Below are 14,805 nucleotides of genomic sequence, written 5' to 3' on the forward strand. Positions count from 1 at the left end.
GATGGTACCATGGCTCAGGACAACAGCAGGGTCTGGGCTTTTTCCCTGGGTGGAAGTTGAAAGAATTTTCAGAGCTATGGAGATGGCAGCTGTCCCCCTCAGGGTGGCCCCAAGGGCCAGATGTTCCCCAGAGGCCACACAGCCCCTTGCCTCCTCCTGAAATCAGCCCCCACATCCCACTCTGCCACCACCTTGACCCTGCCAGCCCCTGGCACAGCCAGGCTGGGCTCACCACATGGCATGAGGTCGTAGCCCCTCTGCCCCTGGTGAATCCTGCAGAACTTGCAGTCCCTGCCCCAGGCAGCTGAAGCCCTGTGGCCCTGCAGGACGTTCAGCTGAAGCCCTCCTTGCCTGTCGGTGCTGTTTTGCAGAGCGGGGCTGACTACGGCTTCCTCGTGAGCCAGAACACAAAGCTCCTGAGTGCTCTGGAGGACCTGCGGCATCGCTGCTCCAGCCTGGCCGAGGAGAACAGCTTGCTGGTGAGCAGGGGATGCTGTCCTGGGCTGCTGTGTGGGGATGGAGTCCTGGAGAGAGCTTCTGTGTGCTGCCAAGTGATCACAGAATCACAGAACGTGCTGAGTGGGAAGGAACCCACAAGAATCATCGAGTCCAACTCGTGGCCCTGCACAGAACCATCCCCAAGAGTCACACCACGTGCAGGAGTATTGTCCAAATGCTTCTTGAACTTATGGTATCATCTGGTCAGGGCCAGAGGACAAAGTGGGTCTGGGTGGTTTGTGTCCCCTGGGTGCCTTCATGCTGCAGCCATCAGCTGGAGCTACCTCCCCAGCTTGGGAGCTGCTCTGAGGAAGAGGAGGGTGAGGGCAATCAGAGAGGGACAGGACCAAGAACCTCTGCCTTGCCACCCCCTGAGCCAGCTGGGACAGGGCAAGGACAAGATCCTTGTGGTGCCACGAAGCACCCAGACCCCAGAGGCCTTACTGGTTTAGTGCCTTCATGCACCAGCAGAGACTGGAAACTGCCCACAGAGCCCTGGATGGCACTTGGGCTGCAGCAAAATGAGGTGACTTTATGGTTTGCTGCTCTTCAAGCTTGGTTATGGAGGTTTGGGCTTTTTTTCTCTTTTTTCCTGTGTATTTGCATACCAGGTGAATTTATTTATTAATTATCAATTATCAAATAATTAATATTTTATATATAGGAGCAGGGCAGGGGAGGGGAAGTCGCTCTTATTTCCTCTTTAACTGGAAAAGCAGAAACACTGATTCACTCAGCCTCGGCTCTGGGTGACAGTGCAGCACTGCCCCCTGCTCCCATGGGAGCTCAGCACCCAGATGCTCCACAGCTGCACCCCAAACCAAGCCAGGCTGCCCCATCCCTGACTCCCCAGGTGGGCAGGCAGGACCCTCAGGACAGAGAGGATATTCCTCTCCTGCATCACCCCTTGCACAGCCCTGCAATGTGGGGATGCAGCCACACTGGGCCCCTGCAAATTTGATTGCTCAGCATTTCAGATTTATATCACCCCATTTAAAATGCACATTTTACATCATTTCCTTAAACTAAAACCATAAATTCAGCATGACCTGCACCCCAAGGGGTTAGCCCTTATCAGTCATCTGGATTTTAGTGAAGCACAAGCCTGTGCTCTCATCAAATTTGACTCTCAAAAATCAGCCTTCCAGCCCAGGCGCCCATGGTGAGCTCTCACAGGGGGAGGGAGGGAAATAATCGTGAGGATCAGCCGACCTGACGTTTCTGCTGATGTGAAAAGACGGCACAACACATCTGGGTATGACCTTGGGAGAAGGAGCCACTGGCAAGTGGCAGCGCATTGGAACAGACAGATAACAAATAAAAGGGGATTAAGAGTGAGCAGAATCAATAGGAAGAAAAAGGAAATTTGCTTTGCAAATATCGTAAAAGTCCTTTGTCGTCTTCTCCTGCTCATGCTTTGGTGTCAGGAGAGAAAGGACACGGATAAGCTTGCTGTGGGGGTGCAGTGCAAATCCTCAGGGATGTGTTGAGTCCTGTAATCCCAGGGAAATAAACTGGGAGGACTTTGGAAGAGGAAGCCCAAAGGGTGGGTGGCCAGGATACCCTGATGCTGGAGACATGTTGAGTCCTAGCAGAGCCTGCAATGGACATGTTGTGGATGGAGGGCCATGTGGGATGGTCTGGGGTGGGTTGAGGGGCATGTCATGGGGACCAAGAGGTCACATTAACAAAAACACCAGGCAAACACAGGTTTCAGGGACTGGAGAGGCAACAGAGGTTGGGATAGCTCTAGAAGGACAGGCCTAGCCCTGGCTGGGAAAAGCACACACAGTACCACATAGGTCAGGTAGAGCCAGGGATGTTGGCTCCTGAGCAAGGGCTTCACCTGCAACTTCTCCTTCTGCTCTCCAGCGCAGGAGCTGCTTTCCCCAGACCGAGGAGAAGGTGAAGCACCTGAAGAGGAAGAACGCGGAGCTGGCGGTGATCGCCAAGCGCCTGGAGGAGAGAGCCCGGAAACTCCAGGAGGCAAACCTCAAAGTGGTGGGTGCTGGGTGGGAAGCTTGGCTGGGAGAGCACCTCACCACCAGCACCTTTGGTTTTCTGTTTCCATTGGGCTAGAAACGCCTTTTCTTTCCCTTTTTCTTAAACCTACAGCAAACTTGCTTTGCATGTCATAGCAGAGCAAGAATCGCCAACCCCAGCCATCGCCAGCTTCTCTGTTCCTCTTGGGGGAGGGTTTGAGGAATTTCCTCCGGCTTGGTTTCATACTGTAAGGTCATAGTTTAAGGTAATTAACTCAGCTTTCTTTGAGCAAGTCATGAAAATAATTCATCTGACTTCACCAAAAAGAAACAGGAAGGATTTGAATAAGAAAAGGAGTGCGGTGAAGCAAAACAGGAAGGGGTGAGAGGCAGCTCTGTCCCATCCACACCTCACTCAAAATGCCGTGCAAGGCTTCTGCCTTCTGCAACCCAACAGCAGCTTGTTGGGAACCCTGGAGTGTCTGACACGGTGCAGCAGCAGTGGGAGGTGGCTGTAGGGTGTGGCATCTTGGGCACACATTCCTGGAGGAAAGCGGGGATTGTGATGGGGAATTCAAGCCGTTCAGGATAGAGAGGAGGAAGTGAAAGCTGTGTTGGAGAGAAGGTAGGGGGTTTTCCTGGCACTGCTGCCCTCTCTGTCCCCAGGCACTGTGCCGCCCGTCTGTCATGGGGTTTTGGTACTTGCAGGGCAACAGATGGACTTGTCTGATACTATGTTAAGAGAAACCATTTGACATACATCTAACAGCTATACAGACCCTCCAGCACCTATACAAATACTGTTTTATTTGTTTCCCCAGCGAAATTTTGGGGTGAGGACAGTTTAAGGCCTGTGCAAGTCCTGGAGAACCAACTTGCTGGCCTCCTGTGCTGGCCCAGGTGTCCTGACAGCAGCAAGTGCTGGGATGGCTGAGCCACATGAAGGTTGGGGATGGGACCAGAGAAGGGGTCCTGAGGAGCTAGGGTTAATTGACACCAGGTCCCTTCAGTGCCTTGTACCCAGGTCCTGTGGAGCCAGGGCCACACAGCTTCTGCACGTGCATGAGATGCTCAGGAAGACCTGGGGAGGAAAAGTTTGCACAGAGGATTCCGTGTGCCTGATCAGGCAGTAGAGAGTTCCCCCTTCCCAGATTATCAGGCAGCAGATGAAAATAGCTGGGCAGAGAGAGGCAGGGTTGGATAAACTCAGGGACTGGGTGGATCCTCACTGCCTGTAGGGCTGGGATGAGCAGGGGGTTTGAGCTGGCCCTTCATCCAAGTCTGTGGTGCTGGTATCCAGTGGGAGAGCATCTCCAGGGATGGGGATATGCCAGGGACACTGTGCCAGGCAGCCTCAGCTCCTGCCTGGGCAGAGCCTGTGCTCAGCCAGCTGTCTGTCCCTGCCTGCCCTGCTCCCCCTAAGCACACTGCCATTCCCACCTTGTGCTTTCCTCCCTTCCAGGGAGCATGTGAACCTGGAATGCTTTTCCTCCAGTCCTCCTTTTCTCCCAGTCCTCCCTGCCTGTGCTGGGCTCTCCTTAGCCTCTGCCTTTCCCTCTATCTTCTGCCCATCCATGCTCAAGCTCTTTCCTGCTGCCTAGAAACCCATGGAAGCTCCATTTCTCTCCCTGGTTATCCTTGATCCCATGCTATAATTGATCCCATGCTCACCTTTCCTGCCATTCTCTCCTCCTCTCTGCTGCCTTCTGTCTTTCTTACCTCATCCTGTTTTTCTCTCCTTCCCCTCCCCACTGCTGCCCTGCCTGCAGTCCCTGTGCTGGCTGTACCCATTGAGTACCTTCTCCTTCCCACCTCTTCTTTGAGCCACTTCTCCATCCAGCCTTTCCTCTTCTACTTTTCCGTAGGTCTGTCCTACTCCTCTGTCTGTTTGTCTGTCCTTTGGGGCCAGTCCACATTTTTTGACAGTGCTCCCTGTGCTGGGTGATGGAGTGGTGGTTAAGGAGCACCAAAGGGTGTTGGGGTGGTGGTTGTTGAACACCTAGGGGTGATGGTGTGGTGGTTATCACACACCAACACATCTCACTGCTCTCTGCTGTAGGTAACTGCTCCAGTGCCTCTGAAGGGCTCCAGCCTGGAACTGTGCAAAAAAGCATTTGCCCGCCAGCGTGCCAAGGACCTGACAGAGCAGGCCAGTGCTCTTCTGGAAAAAGACAAGCAGATTGAAGCTCTGCAGCAGGAATGCAGGGAGCTGCAGGCTAAACTCTTGGCAGGGAAGGTGAGACACTTTGTGGGACATCACTCTGGGACTCAGGACAAATGGTCTGACAGCAGGGATGGAAACCAGGCTCTGGGAAGTGGTGTGAGGGGAATCAGTCCCAATGGCAGGCTGAAAACAGAGGGGACTTGGTGTGTGAGCTGAATGGGGACACCGGGGGGGTGTGTGGCAGAGACAGTGTCCAGATCTCTCCAGAACAGTGTCTTAGGGGACACCCTATTTGTCCCTTCATCACTTCATGGATCTGAGCTGCCATTTTCAGCAGTGACAAAAACTCCTTCCCTGGAAACCCCTGGGAAGCCACAGACACAGGGCAACTTTTCCAAGGGCTGAGCTGCAAGCAAGATGTAGAAGCAGGGCCTCCTTTTAAAGCATTTCTTTGAGAAGCCAACCAGAACATTCCCAAAAAACCAGTCTAGATCCCAAGCCTTGAGCTGCAGCTCTCTGAGGACTCACCAGCACCATGAGACTGGTGACAGTGCCTCCTGACCAAGGCCACAAACCACCAGGCAGGGCTGGGTGTTCATGAAACCATTCCCTCCTGGGCTGGTGACCTACACTCCCCTCATCACCAGCACAGGCCATGCCAATATAAATTGTGGGACAAAACAATAATTCAGCTCATCCCGAGGTCTAGGACTGGCCAGATGAGCTGCTCCTACAAAGCTCTTCTCTGTGATGGCTCTGAAAGGAGCCTCTGCAGGCAGCTGGGGCTGGGTGAGATGGTTCCCACTTGAGGTGATTAAAGCAACCTGTTCTGGGCATCTCAGTTGTAGCTTTTATTCCCAAACTGGATGTGTTTAGTTTAGGTCAGTTCAAATCTCCAGAGAAGCTCAATAACACTTGTGCCCATGCTGGTTTTCCCCTGTTTTGCTAATGCAAATGTGGTCAAGTGCCACCCTACCTCCCTGCCCCCAGCTGAGCTGAACACTCCCACTTCTACCTGCCCTACTTATGTGGTATTTAGGTGACAAATACTTCCTCACTGAAAACAGCTTTATGTTTTTTCCCTGAGCTCCCCATATGTTCATTTTAACTACTGGATTCTCAGTCTTTCCCTAAGGTAGATCTAGTCAGGTTTAGAACAATGGGGTGTATTTGGGGTTTGTACAGAGCTGCCCCATTGATCCTTCCTGGCATTAAACCACAGGACAAACTTATCCAGATCTGTCTGTGCTCTGCAGTGTCAGCAAGAAGTTTCCTCTCCACTCCTTTGATTTCTCATCTCAGGCCCCCACAGAAAGGGGAACAGACTCTTTCCAAAGCACTCTGATTTTCCTAGCAGAGTGGGCTGGGCAACCTGAACCAGCCAGGGACAGGAGAGTTACAAATGCCAAAGGAATGTGACAGAAGCCGATCAGTGAGATTCATTGCTGGTCAAGGAAAAGCACATGGGTGCAACCCTCAGGGCTGACAAATTCAGTCACTGCCTTCCTGGGGGCACAGGTGACCTGGGTGATCACCTTGTCCCAGAAGGTGACACCATCTGTGGCACCAGCAACCGGGACATCAATGCCTGAGCAGGGAATCCACACAAAAGGGAGCAATATAGATCATTCTGTCTGATCTTGTTTTCCCCATTTCTCTCCCAAGCAAACCGCTCATTAAATTTTAATTTCCAGCTACTTAAAATTCCAAATTCCCCTAATCTGTCTGCAGCATGCAAAATGCATTACGCCAATGAAGGGGGTTTTATGCAGAGATATGGTGTGCACGCTCAGAGTTTGTAACCAAATCAATTTTAATCTCGGGTATTTAAATCAGCAGGAATTTTTCAGTAGCTAGGAAATGGATCCACTCAGTTCCCTGGCAGTAGCAGGGCTCACTCCCTGTACCCTGGGCTGCAAAGGCATTGGGCTTATTTCGCAAAGCCAGGGCTCTTAGGATGGGATAAAATAATTTCCTGAGATCATACTCCAGTGATCTGCTTCCAGCCAAACCCCAGCTTTGGCTAAATCCAGGCTGCAATTTCTTGCAGCATGGATTCTTGGAGGTGGGGGATTGGGGGGAACAGCTGCAGGGGATGGGTATAATAGAAACTGAGGGGAGGACTGAGCCTTTTTTTCTACCCCCTTGTTCCCCCAGGCTCTGGAGGCTGTCTGTTGGGAATAGCTGCCTTCTTTTGGTGGGGGAAGGGAGATTTTATACATAGCCACAGCCAATTCTGTTTAAAGAACTACTACCCTGATAGCCTGAACACAGGTCTGGCACAGAGGAGGCCCAGCTGCTCACTTCTTGAATCTATAATCAGTTCCCATTAATGCTGCCTCAGTTTCCCCCTTGCAGCATGAGAGTAACCATGGTTTTCTCCACAAATTGTATTTAGAAAGCACACACTATTTTTAGGGCAAATAAGAAGCGAACGGGGAAGCAGATTAAATTTGTCCTGGATACCAGTTATGTCTTGAATTCTCTGGCTTAAAAGCTTTCCAGGGGAATGAACAATGTCTCCTCCAGCAGCAGATTTGTAAAGACAGGTTTTCATAACCCAATTTTGTACATATGGACATGCAGGTACGTGTTTCTTCAGCTTCCTGAAATCTGAAATCCTTTGAAGAATCAAACAAGCTGGCGACATATTCTCCCCAGTTTTGTGAGAGTCAGGTTGTGCTGGTTTCCTTCAAAAGCTGCTGGGTTTGGGTTTTGAGTGAACGGGAGTGACCCCTTGTGCTAAAGATAGGTGTCCACCACACATACTGTCTTGAGAGGAGAGAAATCAAGAATGTTAGGAAACCAGATATTATCCCGAGGGAGAACTGACCAAATCCCAGATGGTCTTCATTGCTGCAACCTCTCAAAGCCCAGTGCCTGCCAGCACCCACACCAAGGAGTAAAGAAAGCAGCGAGAGCTCTGGTTTGGCTAGGCTATGAAATGACATTATCCTGCCACGCTCCCTGCTGGCATGTGCTGAGATGGCCAGTGCTCGAAACAGCCCTGGGTGTCATGCTGGCAGAGCTGCAGGAGCATTTCAGGCTGGGTTTTATCTTCACGAGGAATAATGTATTTGCATAAAGGATGTAAAGTGAGTTTTGAGGCTTTGGAGACCCAGGAATCAACCATGTGTGTGCCACACTACCTGGGTTTCCCCTGCCTCTCTTCTTTTGGCGTTTGCATGTTAAATGTGACCTGTCTGTCCCACCTTTTGGAGCTTGCCAGTGCCACGGTGCCATGTTTGGTTTCTGATATAAACAAATTCACAAGCCGGCATTTTTAGGAATATAATATTGAACATTTATTAGGAGAACAAAGACTTACAGTCGGGCAGGAGTAGCTGGTTTGCCTTATTCTCAGTCCCACATCCTATTCAATTTAATGTGCGCTGAAGTATTTTCTGTAACTGTTACATATTCATTAAGTCCAAAAAAAACTATTTACACTTCAATCATCCCTCCTTCTTTGCTCTATTCCCCTGTCCACCAGGCCGGGTGACATCTTGGTCTTCTGGTTTGTCTCCAGGCTGAGGGTTGAAGTCTTCTATCCCCTAATTCAAGTTGTAGCTGACACCCTTCTCAGGGAGGTGTGACTGTTAATAACAAATTTCCTGGTATGCATGAGGTCTGTTTCTTTTTCTTCCTTCAGGGCGTCTTGATCTCTGGCTTTGTGGCTTATCAGTTTAAAAGACATCTATTACCATGTATTTCTTACCACATTTCTAGCATACTCCAACTATTACATAGTTTATCATTCACTCTAACTTTGTTTCCACTTAACTCTATTTTATCCAAGTGCTACTTTACACAGTACCTTATCACTTACAAATGCTAAATTCATATATGCATTTGTATGAATTTATATGAAATATAGATGAATTTATATGAATTTATATGAAAACCAACGTTCACTATTCACTCATTTTATCACCATTTCCAACAGGATGACCCTCGCTGCCTGAATGTCATCGAGTTCGACCGCCTGCTGCGGGAATCCCAGCGCGAGGTGCTGCGGCTCCAGAGGCAGATCGCGCTCAAGAATTTCAAGGAGTGTCTGCGTTCCTCCAAACTGAGCTCAGGCAGTGCCGTGCCCAGCGCTGCCACACGTCTGGGAGCAACAAATTCCTGCCTCAGAGGTGCACCTCGACTGAAGGAGGCCTTGGGAGACCCAGCGCTGGGAGGAAGAGCTCACAGGGAGGTGAGACAAGTGGGCCAGCGATCGGAAAGGTTGGCTATTTAATTATTCAACTAATCGCTGTTCCTAGGGAGCTTCACTTGGAGAAGGTGAGGGCTGTGGTTCACATCCACTGCTGGTTTCCAAAGGGTGCAATTCCAGCACCTGGTCTCACAGGGTGAGGAGGGACAGGGATGCTGCTGGCAGCTCATGCCAGGAGCTCAGTGCTGCGCATTTGCCCTGGAATGGGGCTCCTGTGCTGTGTTTTTCAGCCTAAGAAACCAGGTAATGTTTCTTTTTCATAGAATCGTGGAACGGTTTGGATTGGAGGGACCTTAAAGTGCATCTTATTGCACTCCCTGCCCATGGCAGGGACACCTTCCACAATTCCAGGTTGTTCCAAGTCCTGTCCAACCTGGCCTTGGACACTGCCAGGAATGAGGCAGCCACGGCTTCTCTGGGCACCCTGTGTCCCACCCTCACAGGGAGGAATTCCTTCCCAATATCCCATCTCTCCCTGCCCTCTGGCAGTGGGAAGCCATTCCCCTTGTCCTGTCCCTCCATCCCTTGTCCCCAGTCCCTCTCCAGCTCTCCTGGAGCCCCTTTAGGCACTGGCAGGAGCTCTGAGCTCTCTCTGGAGCTTCTCCTCTCCATGTAAACACCCCCAGCTCTCCCAGCGTGGCTCGACCCCTCAGAGCATCTCCATGGCCTCCTCTGCACTCGCTCCATCATCAGGCCGCCCAGCTGGCGGCAGCTCCAGGGGTTCTGGCCAGAGCAGAGGGGCACATTCCCCTCCCAGCCCGGTGCTGCAGCTCCCGGTGCCGCCGCAGCCCCGCGGCCCCTCCGGCCGCAGTGGTTCAGCCCGGCAGATCCGGGGCCGCCTCAGGGCGCCGCCCCCGCCATGGCCGCGCAGCCGCCAGGTAAGGCCGGGCCGGAGCGCCGCGCTGGGCCGGGGCTGGGCCGGGGGTGCCGGGGGGTCTGCCGGGGCCGTGCCGCTAGCAGGTAGGGCCGGGCTGGGCCGGGCGGCCCCGAGGCTCTCCGGGGAGCGGCTCCGCCGAGCGCGGTCAGGCCGGGATGGGGCCTTGGTATGGCGGGCCGAGCGTGCCGCTGTGCCCCGCTGAGCCCCTCTGTGCCCCTCTGAGCTCCTCAGCCCCCCGGCCGGTGGGACAGGAGGCTCCGGGTCGGCTGGCTCTGGGGGATTTGGCTCCTGGGGGTTTTCCCGGTCTCTTCCCGAGTTTTCAGCGCGGTAGAATCCCACATCCCTGCGCATCTTCCCCACCCTCCACCAGCTGCTCTCGTTTTTTGCCCCTCGGCTCATACAGCACGTGTATTGAATATTCATTCCTTGTCCGTCCATTCTAAGTCACTCCTGGATTTATAACCCCTTCTCCTTCAGTCGTTTTTTTGTTTCTTTCCAGCCTCTTCCATTATTCAGTGTTCATAATCTTTGTCTCCCTCCTTTGTGTGTTTTCTCTGTCAGTTTTGTGTTGGAGAAGCAGCATCCCGGACGCTGTGGCATTGATTTATATGATGGCATAATGAAGTCTTCTCTCCCTTTCCCAAAAGATCTCTTTACCTTTTTGTCTGAGCACTGAGTTCTGTTAAACCATCATTTGTCTCTGTAATCTCTCAGTGTCACGAGGCCCTCGTCACTGTTTGTTTGTGCTGCATCAGTACTTGCAGAGCACAGTTCCTGCTCACTCTTTTTCAACCCTTTCATTTTTACTGAATATTTAGCTGGGAGAAAACCCTCCCCTCGCCCTGTGGTGGCTCAGTGGCTGCAGACACCTGTTAAAGCACTGCAGCTGAATGTCTTCTGAGTGCCCAAGCAGGTTTCTGCTGTATCTGCCTCACCCACTTACTTGCTGACATCTTAGAAAAACTCTTTATAGATCCATTAATGTTTCCTTACTCCCCTCCCCCCCCCCTTATAAGTTGGTTTGGGTTTTGTTAAGTATTTGCCTTTGTTGTGATTTCCATCAGTTTGTCCAGAACTGGTGTCAAATTTATTGGTCTGTCTTTCTACAGATGTCTACTGGAATATGCTTAAAACTCTGGAATATTCTCATAGCATGGCATTTGCCACTTTTCAGTTATTTTGTGTTAAGGCAGTGTTGGAGAAGTGACTTTCTGCACGAATTGATTCAGTTCCTCCTGAAGTGAGGGATTCAGTTCATGCCAAAGGGGGTTTTGAACCCTGGGGTGAAGGTTATGTAATCTTGGTGGTTTGTTACTGTTCATTGTGTTGGCTTCCACAGTTCTTAGAGACAGTTCAGTTTGAGAGAGGTCCTCAGCTCTGTTCTTCGTAGCTTTAGATTTCTGCTCCAGTGGTGCCCAAATTTCTCTGTGATGAAGAGGGATGCTCAGATGGTTTTTTTTTCCCTCTGCTGTGCCATTACCTTCCTTGTATGACCTTCCATACCTTGATTTTCACCTGATCCTGCAGGTTTTGTCAGACAAGATGGCTTTTCTCATGGATGTGCTTTGTTTCTCTGACTCAGGAGAGTCTGTCCTCACTGCCACAAGATTTTCTGGCTGATAAATAAGTCAGCAAGGCTAAGTCTGACAGCTCTGGTAAAGGAGGAGGCTGTTACCAGTCCCTTGGCTGCACCCTGTACCACAGAGCACCCTGGGCTGGAGCCCCAGGAGCAGCTGACAGAGCTGGGAAAGGAGCTCAGCCTGGAGCAAAGGAGGCTCAGGGGAACCTTGTGGCTCTGCACAGCTGCTGACAGGAGGGGACAGCCAGGGGGTCAGGCTGAGCCAGGGAACAGGGACAGGAGGAGAGGGAACAGCCTCAGGCTGGGCCAGGGGAGGCTCAGGTTGGACAGCAGCAGGAGTTTCTCTATGGAAAGGGTTGTTTGGCCCTGGAAGGAGCTGCTCTGGTAGGTGGTGGAGTCCCCATCCCTGGAGGTCTCTAAGGATGTGGCACTCAGTGCTCTGGGCTGGTGACAAGGTAGGGATTGGGCACAGCTTGGACTCCATGGTGTTGGAGGTCTTTTCCAAACCCAGTGGTTCTGGAATTCTCTGAAATACCGATCTGAAACTTTGTATGAGCAAGTTGATTGAAAAAAAAAGTCTCAGAAGCATTTCCACGTTGATATTCCTCAGTTAAATACAGATTTTACAGCATTCCTGAAAGCTTCTAAGGGCTGGGACTCGTGAGGTGCTATGGGTTGGGTGGAGGATCCCAAGGTTTCCATGTGATGATTGGTGCTCACACTGTCAGATTCTGCAGTGAACCTTATTCCTTGGATTGTAGGGAAGGAGGTTGACGTGGGAGGTGATTTCAGAATTGTCTTTGTAGCAAAATACGAAAAGTCCTTGGTAGCCTGGACTTGAGTGTGAGCTCTTGGAGCTCTCAGGCTTTCAGCAGAAGAGCCATGAATATAGATGTAGATAAAAACTATGTCTTTCAAGCCAAAAACAGGTTAGAAATCACATCCTGGGTATAGTGCTTAACCACTGCCTTAATGACTGGCTCTAAAGGTAGCTCAGACCTCATCCCATGGATGCCTCAGCACTGAAGGTGTTCAGAGTGAAGTGAGGAATTCCATGTCTGAGGAGAGGTCAGCTGAAGGCTAAAGCTGACATGCCTTCATAAAGTCTTGCTGCTTTCTCGCTGTATGGGTTGGCTTTGATGATCTTCAACAGATTTCAGGGACAGATCTTTATCAAAAATAACTTTACAATGAATATTTAAAACCTTATCAAGGCCCTTTTTCTTCTGTGTGTCTGAGTCCTTGCCCTGCAGTCAAGGATTACTCTTGGCAGACAATGTCAAGTATCAGTTGAGTGCCAGAATTCAGAGGATTAAGGTGTGTTTGTGATCCAAATGAAAGGTCATTTGGTTAGAAAACTGGGTACAAATGTGTATAAAAAGTGCCTCCTTTCATCTGGTTTGGTGGTGGCACATAAGCCACGGCACTGCTGCCATTTCAGCCCTTCCCAGCTACCAGCAGAGATGGGATGCTTATTTCATGGTAGTGTTTGTCTGCTTTTCCCTGCCTTTAGATTCTGACGTCTTCCCTGGTTTCTGCCCTTTGTGGGCTGTGTTCTCCCTTTGGACCATCCTCTCTGTGTCACTCTGGGGAGGGCCATGAAAGGTGGTGTTATGCTGCCTCTCTTTGAATCATTAGGTGAGGCACAGATGGGAGCTTGGATCTGAGAGCTTCCAGGAGCCCACTGTTCCTTTGGGGTGCTTCAGTGAAGCTGGGCTGGTTGGTGCTGGGCTCCAGGAGATCCCTGGCATGGTGTCCAGCTTTCTCCATGTCCAGTGGTGCAGCTCAGAGATCAGGAGTTCCCTGATTGCTCTCCTGTTCACCCCATTGCTCTCCTGGGTGGTACAGCCAGGAAGGTCTCTTCTCCCTCGGTGTGCTCTCTAGTCCTGAATGTCCCTGAGGTCTCTGTCATCTCTTCTGCTTTCAGGTGGAACCAGGTGTGCAACCACTGGGACCTGCCTCTGAAGGACATGAAAATTTCCCTCCCAAAAATGCAATAACAAGCCAGGAGAGCAGCAAACACGTACAGCAGCTGGTGAGTTGTGAACCTGGTTCAGGGGAAGGAGTGCACTATTTCTCTTGGGGGTTTCACACATGCAATCCAGGTAGAGATTTTGGGGACTGAAGTCTTTTTAGGTGCAGCTGCCCTGCAAAAGTGGGAAGCTTGGGAAATTGGTGGGAAAACACAGACTATGTGCATGGAGAGTATTGCAGCTCCAGAGTGGGCTGGCAGGGGAATATTCAAATGAGAGGGAAACATGGCAGTAGGTTCCATGCTGTGTTTTGGTTTAGACTTATTTGCACTGGGCACAGATGTGAATTATTCCAGCAAGTTAGAAGAGTTCACAGGGAGGTTTATCAGCTCTTCTCTGAGGAGCAGGGAGTAGCTGCAGATAAAGAGGATGTCTGTGCTCTGTTAGGTGGAATTAGAATAGGAGCTAAAATAGCACAGCTGGTGTTTAAAGGTGAAAATTTTATACAGCTCTGTTGTTTTGTCCCCCATACCTTGTCCTCTGTTCTGTTCTGGATAAACTGGAACAGTCTGTGCAAGTGGGAACAGACCTGTCTCCAGACTAAAGGCTTGTGGAAGAGGGGAATAGTTTCATTTTTTGGTTTTACTACCTTTCAGAAGAATCTCCCCTGGTTTCTACATTGTTTAAGTTTGTCACAGAAATTTTAATAAAAAAATAAATAATACAGCACAAGGTCTGACAGGCTGGGCTTGAGTTTCACATGCATTGTAAGAGTGTGGACTTGCTGATCTACTTCTGCTTGTTTTGTGCAGGAAGTTGAACTCAAGAAAAAGCGCAAAAAATGTGAAAACCTTGAGCATGAAGTGAGGAAAAAGCATAAAAGATGCAAAGAACTAGTAAGTATTCTTGTTGCCTACTGTTATGAGCATAGTGGGAGAGGAGGAGCTAAGTTGCTGTGTGCCTCTCTTGGATTCTCTTCAGTTTGTCTTAATGAGGAATCACCAGTGTTTCTGTTTATTTGAACAGTGTCACAAATTTTGGTCTCCAGCCCTTGAGGCTCGGATTGTTTATTTAGTTTTTCAGCTACCAGTTGTTCGTTTATATAAATCACTGGATGAAATTCCATGGCCTTTGCTAATTTGTGGAGCTACTTAACCATTTTCACAATCACCCCAGACAAGTAATGAGGTAGTAGTAACACCATCCCACTGTCATTTTTTTTGTACTTCTTACTTGCTGGCAGAAATCCTGTTTAATTCCAGGGAGGTTTTGCAGGTCCTAGCAGAGCATGTGGATTTCTCCCTTCTGTTTCTGCTTAGCTTTGCTTAAGAGATCACAGACTGATTTGGGTTGGAAGGGACCTTAGAGGTCATCTAGGTCCAACACCATCGTCTGTCTCAGGGCTGGGCTCTGTTGGAGCAGTGCTGCTCACTGGTCAAGCAGCATCCCACCAGCATCCCACACTGCCAGGGTTTCCTCAGCAGTGGGGCTGCTCTGCAGGATAATTTGGGGG

The 14,805-nt window shown here is 50.4% G+C and overlaps 1 protein-coding gene across 9 annotated transcripts in view; it reads left to right on the plus strand.

Moving 5' to 3' along the window:
- TSPOAP1 (TSPO associated protein 1) overlaps nucleotides 1-14,805 on the plus strand; it is a 66,378-nt gene that overhangs the window by 12,105 nt on the left and 39,468 nt on the right. For all 9 annotated transcript variants that reach the window (XR_014855825.1, XM_085078701.1, XM_085078704.1 and 6 more), the window contains exons 2-7: nucleotides 372-479; nucleotides 2,371-2,499; nucleotides 4,540-4,716; nucleotides 8,591-8,845; nucleotides 13,247-13,354; nucleotides 14,105-14,188. Coding sequence is in view for 8 of the 9 variants with exons in the window: in XM_085078701.1 (XP_084934827.1) it covers nucleotides 372-479; nucleotides 2,371-2,499; nucleotides 4,540-4,716; nucleotides 8,591-8,845; nucleotides 13,247-13,354; nucleotides 14,105-14,188 (861 nt within the window). In the remaining variant the exon portion in view is untranslated. The remainder of the gene's footprint in view (nucleotides 1-371; nucleotides 480-2,370; nucleotides 2,500-4,539; nucleotides 4,717-8,590; nucleotides 8,846-13,246; nucleotides 13,355-14,104; nucleotides 14,189-14,805) is intronic.

Source organism: Lichenostomus cassidix, chromosome 19, assembly GCF_008360975.1.
Source record: "Lichenostomus cassidix isolate B80296 chromosome 19, HeHo_3.0, whole genome shotgun sequence".
NCBI lineage: Eukaryota > Metazoa > Chordata > Aves > Passeriformes > Meliphagidae > Lichenostomus > Lichenostomus cassidix.